The 19,604-nt window shown below is 43.0% G+C and overlaps 1 protein-coding gene across 2 annotated transcripts in view; it reads right to left on the reverse strand.

Annotated features, from left to right (window-relative positions):
• MED12L (mediator complex subunit 12L) overlaps positions 1 to 19,604 on the reverse strand; it is a 176,141-nt gene that overhangs the window by 18,230 nt on the left and 138,307 nt on the right. For both annotated transcript variants that reach the window (XM_082223819.1, XM_082223818.1), the window contains exons 27-39: positions 19,393 to 19,581; positions 18,379 to 18,453; positions 18,060 to 18,250; positions 17,321 to 17,482; positions 14,894 to 15,005; positions 11,985 to 12,074; positions 10,519 to 10,628; positions 9,909 to 10,044; positions 8,672 to 8,833; positions 6,034 to 6,402; positions 4,972 to 5,128; positions 3,889 to 4,118; positions 515 to 604 (exon numbers count right to left, since the gene is read on the reverse strand). In XM_082223819.1, coding sequence (XP_082079945.1) covers positions 515 to 604; positions 3,889 to 4,118; positions 4,972 to 5,128; positions 6,034 to 6,402; positions 8,672 to 8,833; positions 9,909 to 10,044; positions 10,519 to 10,628; positions 11,985 to 12,074; positions 14,894 to 15,005; positions 17,321 to 17,482; positions 18,060 to 18,250; positions 18,379 to 18,453; positions 19,393 to 19,581 — 2,073 coding nt within the window. The remainder of the gene's footprint in view (positions 1 to 514; positions 605 to 3,888; positions 4,119 to 4,971; positions 5,129 to 6,033; positions 6,403 to 8,671; positions 8,834 to 9,908; positions 10,045 to 10,518; positions 10,629 to 11,984; positions 12,075 to 14,893; positions 15,006 to 17,320; positions 17,483 to 18,059; positions 18,251 to 18,378; positions 18,454 to 19,392; positions 19,582 to 19,604) is intronic.

The raw sequence follows: 19,604 nt of genomic DNA on the forward strand, positions 1-19,604 counted from the left end.
TTCAGCACAGCAAAGGCTGGGCAATATACGATAAATGAAACCTCCAAACTGCTGCTTTTATGCAGGGTGGTTTCCACACAGAGGATGGACTGGCATGATTGTGGCAGCACCAGTCCAGCTGCTTCACTTCTGCATAAATCACAACTTTTGTGTAAAAGCATAAATTCACGCAAATAATGTCTCCTGGCCACAAGGACATGGAGGTAAGGACACGAGTTTCCAATCTTCTTGCATGCAAAATGCCATCAGTGCTAGCCCATATTTACTAAACTTTACTAAACAGTGTTTGTTGTACTCAGAGTAAACCCCTCATAAAACCTGCAGGGTCGTATGCAACCAAGTTCTACTCAAGAGTTGACCCACACTGAAATTAGTAGACCTAGTTTAGTCATGCCCATAAATTTCAATGGGTCTACTCTGAGTACAATGAACACTGAACACGACTGGATCTCAATGTAAGGCATAGGCAAGGCCTTAGCACATCCTTTCCCTACACAGACCAATTCTTATTTACCTGTGTCTGTTGTATCCCTGGATATTGCGGAAGCTGAGAAGCTGGCCGGATTTGTTGAGCAAAAAGAGCAGCCTGGTCGATAGTTGGACCCTGCAAAAAAATAAAAATTACAAATTAAAAAAAATATATTACTTATTGTAAATTTAAAGATTACATGTTTAGGGACACCAGTGCGAACAGTTCAGGCATTCAAGGCATTTTGAAATACAACCTAAGAACAGAAGTTGGTATGTTTCCAATATTTTTCTTTCTGAAAGCAAGTGATGCCGAGTTATGCATTATGTACATAGCTGAATTTCTTAACTGCATTTTTTTTTAAAGGAATTGAGTGTCCCTTTGACCTTTTCTTCTTTCAATCCAGTTACTGAGGTGCTTTCATGCTTTCCTCCTGGAACATTTCCCTGGAGTGTTTAATCTCGGCAAAACAGCTATTCAGCGCACCAATGCAGAGCTGAAGGTGGTTTGTTTACAGACACTGGCCTGCTTGAATGACATTGGGCAAGGCTGGGGTGGGGTGGGTCCCAACAGACTTGTGCAGTGGAGAAGAAGCCTGCGAGTCCTGCTGACTCTTCCAAACATCTTCCATCAGGAAGCAGGAAGAAGCAGGGAGTCTTCAGAGGACGAGAGCAGTCCCTAGGGAGCTCTGAAGGAATGACACAAGTGAGATGCAACACAAAAACACACATCAGCAGCGCGGAGAGAACTGGCTGAGGAAACACGCTGCTGAGCCTTCAGTCGTTTTTATTTTATTTGATCCTGGGGATTATCACTTGAAGCTGAGGTGGTGATTTTAGGAAAGTGTGTGAGAGAGAGAAAAGACAAAAGATACTGAGAGGGCAAGTCTAAAAGATCTCAGGATCAAATGAGAGCAATATTAAGGGAGTCTCGCTCCACCTTGAAATCCTGAGTAACAAACCCTAAATAGTTTAGATTAAGAGGAATATCTGGCAAGAAAAACTGCCACCAGTGGCAAGTGCATTTTGAAAACACACAAGAGACAGTGAGAACAGAGGAGCAGTGCCACCTAGTGGCAGGAGGGGAAATAACTTCATGTGGGTTTGGATTTTTATGTTCACATCTTCCCTCTATGGATTTGTGGGCCATGTACCATTAGTTGCAAGAGTTTGGCTTCTTTGCCGTGGTTTTTTTTTGAATTACATCAACTTACTAACTTGGAGCCAGAAGATTTGATGTTACTGGAGTGGACTGTCCAAGAACACAGATGCAAGCAGGGAGAAGATCCCAGGGAGAAGATCGCCTAGTGCAGGACATGAACCCCTGGACACGAGTAGGACTGCCAGGAGACATGCTGAGCCTCTGGAGCTACAAAACTGATTCCATGCCCTCACCTTGGACACTGATTCTGAGCCAGAGGAGCAACTACAGCGGTTGCAGACCTCAGAACTCTCCGAGGTGGCGGTGAAAGGCACAGTGTACAGAACGATTCCTGCTACTCTCCAGAGAGGGTAGAGACATGTGGTTGTGGAAAGTGACTTCCTACAGGGAGGAAGTGATCAATAAAGTGAGCATACAGGGAGCCTTGGGCAGAAGTGGTCATGGCCTCTTGGCTTTCATTATACCCAGGCAAGGGAATGCTGAGTATAGTTGGGCGCTCTAGACTTGAATTAGGTTGATTTCAAAAAGCTTAAGGAACTACTGGATGAAGGAAGACCCATATTTAGAAATACTCAAAGAAAAAGGAGTTCAAGGTGGATGGGAATTTCTTAAGAGGAGAAATATTGAAGACACAGATGCAGGCAAATCCAACAAGTGAGAAAAGTGGGAGGTATCTAAAGAAACCAGTGTGCCTGCAGATAACAGGTGAACTGAGATGTAAGAAAGGTATGTATAAGAAATGGAAGAAAAGGGAAATCATGAAGGAAGAGTATTCACAAGTTGCAAGGGGAAGGTCAGGCGGGCCAAAGCTCAGAATGAACTCGTGATTGCAATAGAAGTCAAAGATAAGTTTTGAAAAAGGTTTCTTTGGCTATGTTCAAACAAGAGGAAGAACAAGCAAGTAGTAGGTTCCTTGCATGGAGAAGACAGAGAAATGCTATTGGGTAACAGAGAGACGCGGGTGGCGCTGTGGGCTAAAGCCTCAGCGCCTAGGGCTTGCCGATCGAAAGGTCGGCGGTTCGAATCCCCGCGGCAGGGTGCGCTCCCGCTGCTCGGTCCCAGCGCCTGCCCACCTAGCAGTTCGAAAGCACCCCCGGGGGCAAGTAGATAAATAGGTACCGCTTACCAGCGGGAAGGTAAACGGCGTTCCGTGTGCGGCTCTGGCTCGCCAGAGCAGCGTTGTCACGCTGGCCACGTGACCCGGAAGTGTCTCCGGACAGCGCTGGCCCCCGGCCAATAGATGTGAGATGGGCGCACAAACCCCAGAGTCTGGCAAGACTGGCCCGTTCGGGCAGGGGTACCTTTACCTTTACCTTTAACAGAGAGAAGGCGGAACAGCTCAACACCTGCTTTGCCTTTGCCTAAAAGGAAAGCAGTGCCCAAACTGGCGATAACACAATAAACAAAAGAATGGACCCGAATCAATGGATTTAAGTTACAAGGAAGGAGATTCCAATTAAACATCAGGAAGGAATTTCTGACAGTAAGAGCTGCTAGACAGTGAAACTGACTCCCTTGGAAGGAGGTGGTCTCGCCTTCATTGGAGATTTTTAAGCAGAGGTTGGCTGGTCATCTGCCATCGATGTTTTAGTTGAAAGGTCTATACAGCAGGGAACTGGACTACATGGCCCCTGCGGTCCCTTCCTACTCTAAAATTCTAAGATTCTATAAAAATTAATCCACACATTTTATAAACAAAAAAGAAATGTGACGCAATGCCCAGCAGACAAATATGTTGTGTGTCATTAGGAAAAGGGGACTTAGACATTGATCTATGTGGTCTCATAAGCAAACACAAAACCCACAGTCAGGCACAAAGTATATAAATAAACAAATAAGACTACCTTAGCAAAAAAAACCAGATTGCAGCAGGGTTTTCAAACATTTGGAATGAGAGTCCTTTCTAAAGGGCTCTTAATCTACCTTCCAGCGAGCGGCAAACTTGCATAGAAGGCAGAGCTGAAACTCCTTTCTAATATGCCAGTTTTTTTGGGGGGGGGGTACAGTTGCAGGGAGAATTGCAGGGAATATATTGCTTGGGGAATGAAATAGGCACCCCAATCCACAGAGTGAAATGTTACAACTCACACTACCAGCTCAGGATTCTACAATTTTGTTGCATGTTGTGCATGAAGCCTAACTTGGGTTCTGGGTATGGTTTTATCCTACAATCCTACAATCCTAAATCAAGTAGAGGCTCGACTGGATCAGTGCATTCCTAAAATGTAAGGCGAAGAAAGCAGCTGCTGAGGCCTTGCCTGGGCTTGCTGCCTTAGAAGCCGCTGCTGCTGTTGCTGCTGCTGCTGTTGCTGCTGCTGCTGCTGAAGTAGCTTCATCTGGAGCAGTTGCTGCTGCTGCTGCTGTGAAGCAATTGCATGAATTGATGGTGGCTGCATCATGGTGCCAGAACGCCTCTGCAGCATGTTAGACAGCACTTGTTTTGTGTTGCTTGGGACAAAGGAGTTGGGAGGGTCCAATCTGGAGCCACCTGTGAATGCAATGGGATAGATGATAGATGATAGATAGATGATAGATAGATAGATAGAGAGATAGAGAGAGAGATAGATAGATAGATAGATAGATAGATAGATAGACAGAGGGTGGATCTACACACAGAAAGAAAACGCTATAAATAAGTCAGAAATTAAATCGTTATAACAAAAAGGGAAAAAACGCTATGTAAAAATCACATTAAAAATTTCTTTGCTCTCTGGGGCCATCTGGTGTTACATGTCTATAATGAATTCAAAATGTTTTTTTTTACTAATGTAGCTGAGTCGATAGATAGATAGATAGATAGATAGATAGATAGATAGATAGATAGATATGAGGTGGGGGTTGTTTGCAATCCTAATGACTATATAATGCATAATAATATTTTTTTTCTTGTGTACTTTGCCAAAGTGCAGAAATACGTAGCCTTTAAAACCTAGGTTTCACTTTGCTTCCCCTTAGAGTATGTGAAACAAGATTTGTAAACAACAACAACAATTACTGTTGTTATCCAAAAGACACACTAGAGGGTAAAATGACTTTTAACTACTAATTCTATAGAATCCAAATGCTTAGAGCTCCGTCATCCTACCAAGCCATTTAAACCTTGCTTGCAATGGAAGGTGAGCTTTTTTAAATATCAAAGTAAAAACAAAACAAAACTGAAGTTAAGCAGCTTTTAACCATAATTAACAACAGTTAACTGTTGTTTTCTGTTTCTTTCTGCCTTTTGCATAACTATGACTGCCTTCTGAAGATAGCAGAATTGGGGGGAAAGAACTAAAAAATAATATTACTTCTGTATGATGCAGCAAGCTTCTGGTGCCCGTTACAAAGCAGAGACCTACCTGGTGGAAGAGGCTGGTTCTGGACGAAGAAAGCAGCTTGCTGGGGCTGCCCCATAACATTATAGCCCCACAAAGCAGACTGGGGGTGGTGCATCATTTGAGACGGAAGTGGTGAATAGTTGGGAGGGACTCTATATACATTGTTCTGAGGGTAATCCTTAAGCAAAACAGGAAAGGTTAAACGTTATTTGCATCCATACCGTATTAATTCGTAAACAATGCCAATTTTCCTACTGAACTATTAAAGCATTTATGACAAGTCCTTTTGTGGTTTACAATACAAAACCGATTCAGTCATAGACCCGGCAGAGATAATCTAAATATGACATCTTCTTGGCTGTCCAACAGTGCTTCATTTAATACTTTTTCTGCATGCTATACAACATGTCAGGTCATATGATGTTATCAAAGCCCTGCTGTGTGGGCAACTTAACGACAAATTCACACTGTGCATTCAAGCTTCAGAGAATGAAATTATGGGGAAGAAATTAAGTTAGCTGTCCTAAGGAATCTCTCGTGCGAAGGATTATTCCACCATATATCTAAGTACATGAAGCGGTTTCAAAATTTTCTATCTTCAGGAAATACTTTTTGCTTTCGCTCGTCTGCCATATGATCCCTCTGTATCACCAGGGGCATGTTCTAAGGTGGACTTAATCAACATGAAAGTCAGATACAGTGGTATCTCAGGTTACAGATGCTTCAGATTACAGATGCTTCAGGTTACAGACTCCGCTAACCCAGAAATAGTACCTCGGGTTAAGAACTTTGCTTCAGGATGAGAACAGAAATCGTGCTCCGGCGACGCAGCAGCGGCAGTGGGAGGCCCCATTAGCTAAAGTGGTCTTCAGGTTAAGAACAGTTTCAGGTTAAAAACGGACCTCCGGAACGAATTAAGTTCTTAACCTGAGGTACCACTGTACTAACAAACACCTTCCACTGGGGGGGGGAGCTGCTCTTGCCTCTCCTAAGTAGCAATAGGAGTCAAACCCAAGTCTGGATGCCCCCTTCCCACTCAAGAAGTAAAATTTCCATTTCACGCTGCAAGTTTTAATCGCTTACATCAGGTTTGGAAGTTGGTTTTGTCTTTCGCTTCTTGCCTTTTGCCTTCTTCTCTTCATCTGCTAAAGGTTTGCCCTGATCTGACAGCTCTGCTGACTTCCTTTCCGGTTCCTGAGACGCAGGGGTAGATGGCTCTTCCTCCTCCTCTTCTTCTTCAGGAGGGAGGGGTAAAGGCTCGAGGTAGTAACTTCGGGGCTTGGGTTTAGAGTGGGCGTGGTAGAGGAGAAGGTGCTGCTGCTCCTCGTATTTTATTACTTTCCTGTCGATACGGACAGTTCCAAACCAAGCCCAGGATAGCGGAGCAGGATTTCTATTGCCCTCAAATAAATCCCACGGGGATACTTTCTGCTTAGTTGAGACTTGAAGCCCCTGTTTGAAAATGTAAAGGGATAGTTTTTCTTTGTCATTTCTTACCTAAAATTCATGTAGCCTAAAATAAAGTTGCATGCACAGAACAGACAAAAGAACATTATGGTTTATCAGTAATGTAAAATAAAGATGTTATCCGTTTTAAATGTCAATCATACCTCAATAGATTTTATGCTTTTGTTGCTGTTAAATGCTTTGATGTTTTTTATGATATAGCGGTATACTGTACAAATATTTTTATAAATAAAATAAAAACTCTCCAGAATTGAAAACTAGATAAAATAGTTGTTCTAGTACGTTATTCAAGGCATTCCAAAAAATCTATGCCATGCAGCACAATCTTTTAGAAATAAAACTCATATATTCTATCTGACTTCCCCTTATAACGTTTACAGTGTTCACCTAAATCACAAATGTTTGATGCCCCTGGTTTACTCCTTTGTAAATATCACATAAGCAAAGAGTGAAATGTCTGTAGCAAATGCTAATTAGAAAGTTTAATCATATTTGGGGCATTGCCCATATCTCTCATCTTAAAAAAACCAACCCCGGCCTTGTCAATCTCACAATCCCACAACAGATTCCCAAATAAAATTTAAATTGTTGAATGTGATTAATATCCAGTTAAGACTCAAACCTGATGCAGCACCTGCTGTCTTGAGCTCTTGTGATGGGCAGCTTGACCACTGCAATTTGCCACTAGCTGGCAGTATTGTCTGCATTTAGTTGCTGGTTTTAGAATCTGTCATGCAAAAGTGGCTTTAAATTATTTCAGACAACAGACAAGAGTGAGCTCCTCCTGCAGCCAAGCTGGTGCCAGACATACAGTGGTGCCTTGCAAGACGAAAAGAACTCGTTCCGCGAGTCTTTTCGTCTTGCGATGTTTTTCGTCTTGCGAAGCACGGTCCGTCGCAACTGCGCCTCTTCAAGCGGCTTTTTTAAAAAGCGCAAGACTTTTTCGTCTTGCGAAGCAAGCACATAGGGAAATTCGTCTAGCGAAGCAACGCAAAACCGAAAAACCCTTTCGTCTAGCGAGTTTTTCGTCTTGCGAGGCATTCGTCTTGCGGGGCACCACTGTATCGCTCTGCTTTCCTTTGGACCACATCAGAGAGGCCAAGATGGTGGGGTGTTGTTGTCTGGGCAGCCCAGGACCTCCATATACACTCAGTGGCGGAGGAACCCTCTCCAGCACCCGGGGCGGGGCAGTCTGTACGGAGTGCACATGTGTGGCATCCCACGCGTGCACGCACTCTGTACAGAATGCCACACATGCACATTCCATATGGGCTGCCGCTCGCAAACAGCATCCCGTACGGGATGTGTGGCCTGCCGTACAGGCGCCATGCAAACGGCATCCCGTATGGACTGCGCATGTGCAGTGACCGTACGGGCTGCCGCACATGCGCAGTACGTATGGGCTGCCGCTTGTATGGACGGCATGCGAGAGCAGCAGCCCATACAGAATGCGCGTGCCCTCAGCCGCTCTACAGCTAGGGGGAGGCAGGGGCCATATTGTCACACACCCCTGATTGGCGCATGGGGCAGCCCGCCTCCTCCACACACCCCTTCCTACGCCCCTGTATACACTGCCAGGCTTGTGCCCCAGGGAGGTCACCTCAGTGCTGCTAACACAGTGGTTTGATTTCACCCCCGGAGGTGTACTTCCTTATTTCTTGAGACAGACAGATGCCAACAACACTCTTAGACTGCATTCCTAGCCCCTCTTATCTGGGAGCAACCCCTATTTAATTCAGTAGGCTTTCCATCCAAATATAATTGGTTTAGATTTGCCTTTGAGCATAGAAGATTCACCATGGGGCACCAAAATCCACTCAGCTACAAATAAGTAAAGCTCCGGTCCAAATCTTGCCTCTAACATGGATTCACTTGGTGGTCTTCATAAGTCACTCAATCAGCTTCACTCTTCCCATCTATATTAGAGGGGCTGATAATATTAATGCATGCTATAGAGTTCTTCTAAGAATTTCTAACTAGGTAATGCATGCAGAGTTCTCTGAATATTTGGAAACACTGCATTTTTACAAGTATTATTATTAAGTGGAATGTTGCCTAATAGAAAGGGCAGAGAATTGTTTCTTTGCTTGGCAGAATATGGTAGAAGCTGTAATAACATCATAAAAGAAAAACATTCACGGCCTTCTGTGAATAAATGAGTTGAATGGATCTGATTAAAGGGCCACCAAGTTATCTTTTGGCTGTCATATGCATGAGAAAGTTGGCACGCCTTAAAAGTAAAGTTAATTCTTGCCTGTTTCTTATCGATGGAGTCAAATCCAGCAATTTTGTTTCCCTTGGTATCAATTAGTGATCCCATAGGCTCACAAGCAATTATGTCGCACATCTGCTTAGGCAAGGGAAGAAGTTGACGAACTTTGTCAATACTTTCTGAACACTTATCTCCCAGTTCTTTCTGCAAGGGGGTAAAAAGGACAAATGTTAAGGAAGCATTTCAAAATTGCAGACCAGAAATGTTTCATTATGAGTCATTTCCCTGTACTTTTACTATTTTTATTCCACAGTCTTCACTGTGCCTTAAAATGTGCTTTATAAGCTATTTCTGCTCATCTGATGGGACCCCCTCCCAAAAAATCTAACTATAGAAATCTGCATTTAATGTTGATGTAGAAGCCTAAAGAACAGATGAGCAATGGTGTCGGGGGGCGGGGAATCATCTGCAGTTTTAGCATATCATATTGGGCCAAGCCAGAGAACTATGGACAGAAAGCTATTGTGTATATCAAGTCAAGGCATTTGTCCAGCTAACCCAGAATTGCCTACTCTGACTTGCTGTGGTTCTACATATTCTTTGGGCATTGAACCTGGGACGATTTCCTTGCAAGGCATGAGCTATTGTTGTCATCCAAATACCGCATGTGTGATAAACAGTGCCTAACAGGCAAAGGAGCATACGCTCCTATTTGGAGGAATCCCAGTTGCAAAAATATTTGCACACACACACACACAGTAGACTTTTCCACATCAGGCATGGCTGCTTCATTTCCACATGTTCTGTGGAAATGAACTGGAGTGATTTTTGTTTGTTGAAGTAATCCATTTAGAATTGGGTGTGTCAGTGTCATCTATTAATTAGTCTAGATCCCTTTGGCTAATATACAAGCAACACTACAGATGTCAAAAGACTGGGAAATGGCTACAGGCTCATGCAATTTCTCCTCCTGCCTCCTCTCTTGTGTGCTTGTTCCTGATCTCTTAACCAGGCTAGCAGGCTAGCAAATGACTTGTGCACCAAGCCTTTCTGTCCTGTTTCTTAATTCTTATTCATTAGTAGACGATTTCCTTATATCTACATACCCCTCCTTTACACAAAAAGTGGGGGGAACTGCTAGAACAGTGATTCATAGAATCATAGAATCATAGAGTTGGAATAGACCACAAGGGCCATCGAGTCCAACCCCCTGCCAAGCAGGAAACAAGCAGGATTCGTTTAACAAAAGCATATTTCAGCAGTCAGACGGGAGACTTACTTTCAGCTTTTTCACCAGATTCATGTATGCTCTTTTGTTCTCTTCAGACCCCACTTGGGTTGCATTTGATAGGTCAGAAGCTAAGGTCCCATTGATCAACACACTCAGCATGTCAAGTACAGTTGTGAACAATTCACTAGGAGCATTAAGAAAAAAGAAGTGGATTACACCACAAAGAGCAATAAATAAAGAAACAATGTTCTTCCGTTTAGCCAAATGTTTACTATTCCTCTCTGGGATGTCATAATCCGATCTAAATTGGATTGTGTGAGTCTCTGAAAGGACGTCCTACCACACCTGCTAGTTTGCTTCACTGTGGTGCTTTCCATGGTTTCTCAAGTCTGAATAAATGCATGACCCTTTTCTCAAGATACGCTCTAGTTTCCTCCAACTGCAGCAGGAGTAAGACACCTCCAGCCAACAAACACTTGTTTTCTTGGCTGTGTCTGAGACGGCCCTAGTATCTTTGAACTTGACCTCACCAAGTCAAAGTTCCAGAAGATTCCTCTTGATGGAATCTATGGAGGGAGCTGTTACAGACCCTTTTAGCAACTTTGGTACTGCACGGGGGGAAAATAATATTGTGTTATTATTAATGGTGCAGACATACTTGTTTGTTTGCATGTCAACGGTTCCTGATGTTATTATTTGAAGGAGCAGAAGTGCCCATTCTGTGGTCCACTGTGTACTTCTCTGCACCGTGTCAAACATTCCACCCACCTAAAATGAGAACCACATGGGGAAAAAATTGGAGATAAACATGATGGACTCTGCTTAATTATTTTTATTATTTTTATTAATTGCAAACATGTAAATACAAATATACATAAATAAAAGTAAAATGAAAAATAGAGAATATAAAAAGAAAAAAGAAACAGAACAAAGAATAAAAAATAGAAAGATAGATAACACATTTCAAAAAATAATAAATAAATAAAAATATTTTCATATCAACTTCTACATAAGGAGTTCAAGCCTTTTGTGCTCTGCTTTATTTATGCTTATGGCCTAATTACATTGATTCCTAATATGTCCGTATTGGTACGTTCCTTGGAGATGCCAAACAGCTCTTGATATGTGGCTCTGGAGTAGCCATCCTTCCATTGACATGTCCCTCCTGTGTCATACTGTGAATATGCTGCCATTTAGTGGCCAGTCCCTTGGAAGGTCTGTCCCGCACTTCATCTTAAAAAACAACAACCCGGCAGCCCTCCCCCCCTGCACTTACACAGATGTGGGAGTGGGTCTGTACAGAGGGCATGGGCAAAATCAGAATGTAACGTGAGATTCAAATGACTGGTGAGCTGCCATGTTGCATTGTGTCTAGCGCAGCACCGTGTTGGTTACAAAGTGCTATGCTAGACACACAGAACACAGTGGGGTTCCGTAAGGATCTTGCTGCACTCTAATCTCTCTGCCTGCATCAGTGCTAGATAACAGCCTCGGAGTTTCTCTCACATTAAGTGCTTGCACACACAAATGTGTAACTGTTTTACACGTTCTTCATTTTCCAGTTTCAATATGCAGGTTTTTTTTATATTACGGATATGAATATCACATTTCAGGAAAATAACTTGCAGGGTTTTGGACTAGATGACCCTTGCGGTATCTTCCAAATTCCGTGGGAACTTCTCCCATAGGTTGTTTTTTTTCTAGATCAGGAAGCACAGGCAGCCAGGGAGGCTGCAGAGCACTGAATAAATGATTAATGTGAAGCAAAAGTACATGCATACCACCCGTGGCTACCTGGCAACAATAAAAGTACACTCAATCCTGTGACAATGGAAACTGAAATTCTAAAGCAGGCTGCAAAAGAGGTCAAGTAACAGGTAAAGAAATTGGAGGGCAGGTTTCAGCACAGAACCATTAGGCTTGCCATATGGCCTCTTTTTCCAGGAAACATCCTCTTTTTCATAGTTATGTAAAATAAGAGTCGTCATAGAGATCCATAGTTAAAAGTAGAAGTCGGCAAATGTATCCTCTTTTTTGCTCTTCAAAATATGGCAACCCTAGGAGCAGTTTTACTGAGGAATGACATAGAAATAGTCTAAACAGATAATTGTGCCTTTTTCTCACCAAATTAAGACGAAGTTGCAGAGCGTCATGCATCATCTGCCTAGCTTTAACATCATTCTGGTATCTCTCTTCCCTCCAGTTGCTTAATATCTAGGGACAAAAATCCGATTAACTGAAGCATGTTTACTTTAAACCTTAACATTACTCATTCCTGGTCAACATTTTTTTTATATATAACTCTTTTCACCCACTTCTATGAAATACTTCTCACAAATTTTGCTTGTTGTTAAATTTCTGCCTGCTATAATTTATTACCTTGTATCTTCTCTTGCCCAATTTAACTGATACTTTCCAATATTTTTACTTTACATTATTTCTACTTATGAAGTCCCATCTGTGGAGCCGTTCAAAGAAAGAGTTGTCCTCTTATCTAGTCAGGTAGAAGAAGAGCCACTTGCAAATACGTTCTCCTCCAGGTGGAAATCCACACATACATGGGCTCCCCAAAAGTTGCCTGTGAGAAGTCATCATTTTCCACTGAGCACACAAATTCCTTTCATTTGATAGGTGAGAAAGGGAAGCCTCTGAATGACACACTACAGATAGCTTCTCTCAGTGGCTGTTAATACTTTCTACAGATTGCAAGCAGAGTTGCAAGGATGGTAAAGGAATAAATATCTCAGATCCAGATTAAAGTACTGGGAGGTACCAGAAGTACTGGGAGGAAGGAGGAAGGATTGAAGGCAGCCGAAACAGAAATGGAGGAGGGAAGTGTCAGAAAATGGAATAGTTAGAAACTATATCTAAAATGAATTTTGTTACATGCTAACTGTGTGTTTTACAGTGGCCGGGAGCTGCTCTTGTAGTACTGTAGTTACACACAGATGGAGGAGTGGGGCAAGCAATAATGTATCTGTCCACAACAATAAGAGTCCTATGCTCTGTGTACATAGCTCTTCTACCTAGTCATTACAGTTATACCTTGGAAGTCGGATGGAGTCCATTCCGGAAGGTCTGTTTGACTTCCAAAATGTCCAGAAACCAAATTGCGCCTTCTGATTGGCTCCTGCAGCCAATTGGAAGCCGCAAAAGCCCTGTCAGACGTTCGTGTTCCAAATAATGTTTGCAAACCGGAACACTCATGTCCAGGTTTGTGACATTCGGGAGCCAAAACGTCCGAGTACCAAGGCATTTGGGATTCTAGGTACGACTGTACTAGGTTGGTTATGGGGGCAAAACTAAGTGGCTCACCTGTCATGATAGCAGCATAGGAATCAAGCACTGGAATCAAGGGTCGAATGCTGGGTTCTATCACCTTCTAATCTATCTTACAAACTACTGTATTAACAACTGAAGTGGCAACATGCCCCACATTAGGCCTAGTCTATTCATCCAGCAGAATGAGGTGGGAATGAGGTATTAGACTAAAATGTACCTATTTGGACCACACCCACAGGGACTGCAGGTTGTGGAAGTCTTTAAAAAAAATCTACACATAAACAACACTCCCTACCAGTAAAAGGGGCTAGAGCCTTTCTCCCACTCTCACCTGCAGATAATTTATTTTTTACATGGGAGAACGATCAAAATTGATGTTCCTCAACATCAGTCTGAAATAGTACAATCCGTTCTATCAGAATATGACCATCTCATTGACCTCCATGTGTAGGCAATGCCTTGACGTGCTTTAGGCCAGGATCCAAAGAACTCTAGAACCTGTTTGTGAGTCAGTGGGTTCTGGATTTCGGATTCCCAGAACTCCAAATTTGCAGTGCCATGTGGCAAATCATTACTGGAACTGTGGGAAGTTTCAAGAGCAGACCTATGCTATATAGCATGATTGACTAGTGCTCCAAGAAATAGAAATAAAAAGTCCCACACATAACTGATCTCACTTAAAGTAGCATTTTGTAGCCTGGTATTAGGCTATGTGCACATTAAAGGTAAAGGGACCCCTGACCATTAGGTCCAGTCGTGGCTGACTCTGGGGTTGTGGCGCTCATCTTGCTTTATTGGCTTTACAGCTTCCGGGTCATGTGGCCAGCATGACTAAGCCGCTTCTGGTGAACCAGAGCAGCGCACGGAAACACCGTTTACCTTCCCGCTGGAGCGGTACCTATTTATCTACTTGCACTTTGACGTGTTTTCGAACTGCTAGGTTGGCAGGAGCAAGGACCGAGCAATGGGAGCTCACCCCGTCACGGGGATTCGAACCACCAACCTTCTGATCGGCAAGTCCTAGGCTCTGTGGTTTAACCCACAGCGCCACCCGCGTCCCATGTGCACATTAGGGACCTTGAAATGCAGTAAGGTCATTTTTCCCTGCTCCATTTCAAGTCACGTTTTTACATTGCTGTACACACCAGAGAGGGAGCTGAGATGTCTTCACTCGATGCAAACTACCCAATTTGTTTCCCTGTATCTGCATTTCCCCCACAACCCTATTCAGAGAAGACTGCAAGTGTGCAGCAAATATCTGAAGTGTTCACTGTTTGTCTTTTCAGATCAAATTGAGCCTGATTTGAGGGAAAACACATCTAACAGCAGTGCTTCTCAAGAAACTATAGATTGTAGGTAACTTGGCTTCAAACATCCGCAGTGGGAGAGCACTGGAACCAGAGTAAACAGTAATGTGTGCATAGTCTTAGTACCTAAAGTGAAGATGCTGCAGATGCAATACAAAACAACAAGGCAAGCTCAATGTAATGGGTCACTTTGCCAACAGCAATTACTTCTATCCCTGCTTAGGTAACTGAGAAAGTTTGCCATTTTTCTTTTTTTTAAATGCAAATGATTTTGTGTTGTTTTTTTAAATAAAATATCAGCTAAACCTTCTGTCATTTCTCTCCATTTATGTTCCTGAAACTCACACAAATGGCCTTTCAAATGTGGTTTCCCGTGTGCCTGAGTCCATTAGTATAATTGATTTTCATCTGATGCAGAGCACACAATTATCTGCTTATTTTTACCTGATTAACTTGATTTTGTAGAGATGTTAGAAGCCCTTCTCGCTGCTCATCCTGTCCCTTAAGGCAAGTAAGTACCAAAGAAAGGAAAGGTTGCTGACTCAAAAGAGACATGCTTTAAAAGAGGCAGAGACAAGATTCAATTAGTAGTGTTACTTTGATATTTCCTGTCTCCAATCCCTTCCTTCCCTTTGTCTACTCTTTCCTTAGCAGGGTTTTCTTCATGTGCACAGTTAACGCTGTTTTAGCAAGCTAAAAATCACTCACGCGCTGAAAGCCAAACATTAGGACAGAGGTTCTTCAAACCATGGATTTCCCTGGAAGCTCCCAAGGAGTTCATCAGCGGGAATGTTGGTAACAGCAGCCACAAGATGTGGTGAGATGGCATTGAAGGTGGGGGCTGGGCAAATCCATGGAGGGTAAGTCTATTATATAGATAGTCAGGATAAGGCAAAAGTAAAGGGACCCCTGACCATTATGTTCAGTCGTGACCAACTCTGGGATTGCAGCCCTCATCTCGCTTTACTGGCCGAGGGAGCCGGCATACAGCTTCCAGGTCATGTGGCCAGCATGACTAAGCCGCTTCTGGCAAACCAGAGCAGCGCACGGAAACGCCATTTACCTTCCTGCCAGAGCGGTACCTATTTATCTACTTGCACTTTGACATGCTTTCGAACTGCTAGGTTGGCAGGAGCAGGGACCGAGAAACGGGAGCTCACCACGTCGCGGGGATTCAAACCGCCAGCCTTCTGATCAGCAAGTCCGAGGCTCAGTGGTTTAACCCACAGCGCCACCCGCTCATAAGGTATATGAGCTACTATAAGGTATAGTCAAGATAACTACCTTCAAACTCTAGGTGTCAGAGTCAGTATGCCTCTATACCAGCGACTGGGGAGCAACAGCAGGAGAATGAGTGCTGCTTCCATGCTTGTGAGCTTCCCAGAGGTATCTGGTTGGTCACTATAGGAAACAGGATACTGGATTAAATGGACCATGGGTCTGATGCCACAGGGACCCTCCTTATGATAAGCAAGCATCTCTTCAAAAGAACATTACTTATATTCTTCCATAATATGGAACTCTGCAAATGTTGCATAGGTGCCCTAGCTAAACAAAAGTGCACCACAGGACACACCTAAGTCTCTTCTGCAATATGCAGGTGGTACGTGGTGTGCAGATCAGTGCCGAAAATATTCTGACAGGGTAGGGAATTTGAAAGTCACTGCGTTATGACCACGGTATAAATAGAGGCCAACACACTCGTGTAAAATGTGTGATTGTTTTTAAGCTGGCAGCTTCTTTTGGAGGAGGATGAAGAAATTCATGGCTCACTTCCTGTCTCATCAGAAACAGAACTCTCACATCCCCTTATCCTTTCAGGGGGGGGGGAGCTGTCTCCATATCTTCCATGGCTATCTATAAAAAGAAGATGTGAAAGTTGTCCTTCGGACAATGCAGAAGAATGCAATACACTGGCACTCTCTGCTTTCTCCATCTCCCTCCTTTTTGTGTGGCACTTCCAAAGCAGCCTTTAATGAAATCCAGAGGAATGTGCAGTATTCTTATCCTATTCAGGTTTGCAGGAAGCCTAAGGCATTGCACTTTTAATGGAGTGCCACAATGCTTATCAGGAAGTATCGTTCAGTATTGCTAATTAAGCAAAGTAAAGGTATTTGGACAACTAAGAACCAGTTTAAAGCAGATTAAGATCAACACAGTTAAAATGAATGTATGATCTGAATTTTCAGCCATGAAGTGGGGAATGCAGGGGAAAAAGAAAGGAAAGAAAGAAAGGGGAAATGTTTGTTTTTTATATAGGCTTTTAAATATAGACAAGCAATTTCATGCAGAGAATTTGAATACTATAGTTTATTGTGAAACATCTAATAATATATGTATTCATGCACACATATGAGCATGTCATTTCTTGACACCTAATCAGAATCCCATATGAGAAGTAAACATCTATTTGTGGAAAGAGATCTTTTTATTTGAGGGCAAGAAGTATAATTTTAAAAATAGTTTTTTTCTTTTGGAAATGATGAATAGAATCAATCCAGCTGTGGTGCTACTTTCAGTAAATGTTAACACATTATTGGTCCTTCTTTTTTTTTTAACTGTGCGGTTTCCAGAGCAACAATTGGGGCATTAAGAAGGAAAACATGGTCTTGCTTATGTGCTACATTTTTTCCTAAATGCAACCAAACTGCAACCTACCTTTCCCATAATAACTGTATTGGGGGGGGGGGGAGAGAGAATGTTGCAGGCTTATTTCATACAACAAACCTTGACTGAGTGCACAAACATGTCCGATTTACAATAGCAGGATTGGAATACTTGTAATAAAAGCACAAACTCTCCCTAGCTAGTCTCTGCATCAGATATTCCCAGTAAAAAGTTGCAGCATTTCTCCCCCCGAATCATTTCTACCTCTTTTGCTTCTGCCTGTCTCTCTCCTTCTTTGAAGACGATCCCAAATGCTGGCCTTTCTCCAGCTCTTCTCCAGCTGCTTTCAAGACTCTGCCTTGAACAGAGGTAGGCAGCTTCGCGATCAGGGGAGACACTAGCCAAGCGCCTCGCCTCTCAGAAGAACTAGAAGCATGAAACATACAAGACATTTCAAACAGAATTATCACCCAGTATTCTCAGGTTTTTTCCTTCAAAGCACTATATCCATGTGTGTGAGATACAGGTTTTGCAAACTACTTAAAACAAGGCAGGCGGGTAGATTTAAGCCAATACAGTTCAATATAAAATTAATATTAAAATTAAGCAAGTTGTGAGCTGAAGTTCCACATCCCAGTCCCAAAGTCTTTTTGTGTGCTTTTTGATGCGTACATGGAGGACTTGAGCATGAATTCCCATTCATTGCAGCTGAAGAACTAATGTTTATACCTGCTGGTGTGCTTACAGTGCATGATCAACCAAACTGTGTGTGAGAAATTCTCACACACAGAGAAACTCTGCACATGCACTGGAACTTCTGAGCCCAGAACAAATCTGGGGAGACTTTTCTGGGCTATGACTACTGCCTTTTGGATTCTTGAAATTAACACCACAATTATTATTAAATGCAACCCTCCACGCTCACAACCCTCTCAGGTATTCCTGTTTTTTTTAAAAAAAGCAGATTAAATTCATCTTTATCCATCCAGGCAGCGAACATTACCTTAGAAATGTCTTTTTACTTTTCTGCCTCGTAATATGTGTGTCAGCGTTTCCAACAGAGTTTGGACTGAAGAGGCCTATACCAGAGTTAGAAGAGTTATTGTTTAGATCAGCGGATTGCTGAAACACCTCTATCGTCGCCTTTGCAATATTATCCAACAAGCTGTTCATTTCAGCCACAGACCCAGAACCCTACAGTGAAACATAAGTAAACTAGCACATTCATGATATCTTTGCTCACACACTAGGTTATTTTATTTTGTGTTTTTTTTTAAAGGAAAACTTTATCGAATGAAACATGTATGCAAGGCAATACTCACAGGCTCCTTCATACACTGTTTGATCGTCAGCTGGAGCTCCAACCACGATTGGCGGAGAGTCCACTGATCCAAATTCTGTGCAAAGAATGACAAATAGTTGTGTCACCATTAAACATGGCATGCAATTTTGTTCTTGCCTGCATATCATTGTCTTTTCTACATGCATGTGGGATGCGGCTCATTTTGTTCATTCTTCCTGCCTACAGATGGAATCGGTGGGAAAGGGATGGGGGCCTTGCCTTGGGGAAGAGCCTGTTCCTGATTTCACCCCCACCTTAAAACATAGCTTTTAGCTGATCTTGACTAAGGGCAGAACTACACGTTATAGGTAAAGGTTAAAAAAAAAAAAGGTAAAGGACCCCTGGATAGTTAAGTCCAGTCAAAGGCAACTATGGGGTTGTGGCACTCATCTCGCTTTCAGGCAGAGGTAGCCAAGGTTTGTCCACAGACAGCTTTCTGGTCATGTGGACAGCATGACTAAACCGCATCTGGTGCAACGGACCACTGTGACAAAATCCAGAGTGCATGGAAATGCCATTTACCTTCTCACTGCAGCGGTACCTATCTATCTACTCACACTGGTGTGCTTTCGAACTGCTAGGTTGGCAGTAGCTGGGACAGAGCAATGGGAGCTCACTTCGTCGCGGGGATTCAAACCGCCAACATTCTGTTCGGCAAGCCCAAGAAGCTCAGTGGTTTAGACCACAGCGCCACCTGCGTCCCTACATTCAGTGACCACGAGAAGAAGCCATGCCAATGCAGGCAGGCAGAAATCTTGTAGGGAGCCTCCCTCCATACATGAGCTGCACACATACAGAGTTTCTTCACATTACTGGCTAGCGTATGCTTCAGTAGCAGAAGGGTTTGTGGCTGGCAGGAAAGACTTAATTCCCCTCTCCCTTAATTTTATCCCTTTACAAGGGACGGTATGTACACAGGGACAAAAGGGTCTAACATGTGGTGGGAGCAAGAGGAAAGAACATCAAATACAAAGCCTTTATTCGGTCTGCTTACCTGAAGAATGCGCTTGATGTGTTGTCTCTGAGGATTGTCACCCTCTGCATATTCTTTAACACCATGAGGATAACAGATAAGCTGCAACAATTTTTGTGCTTGCTTGTTTGAAAGGACTGGGTCCAGGATAAGATCTTTGTCGGTACACAGTCTTTCGGGTTCTTTCAAGCAGTGTTCTCCCACCCACTCCTATCAGCAAAAAGTTGAATTGA

Source organism: Podarcis vaucheri, assembly GCF_965113315.1.
Source record: "Podarcis vaucheri genome assembly, chromosome: 5".
In the NCBI taxonomy this organism is placed as follows: Eukaryota; Metazoa; Chordata; class Lepidosauria; order Squamata; family Lacertidae; genus Podarcis; species Podarcis vaucheri.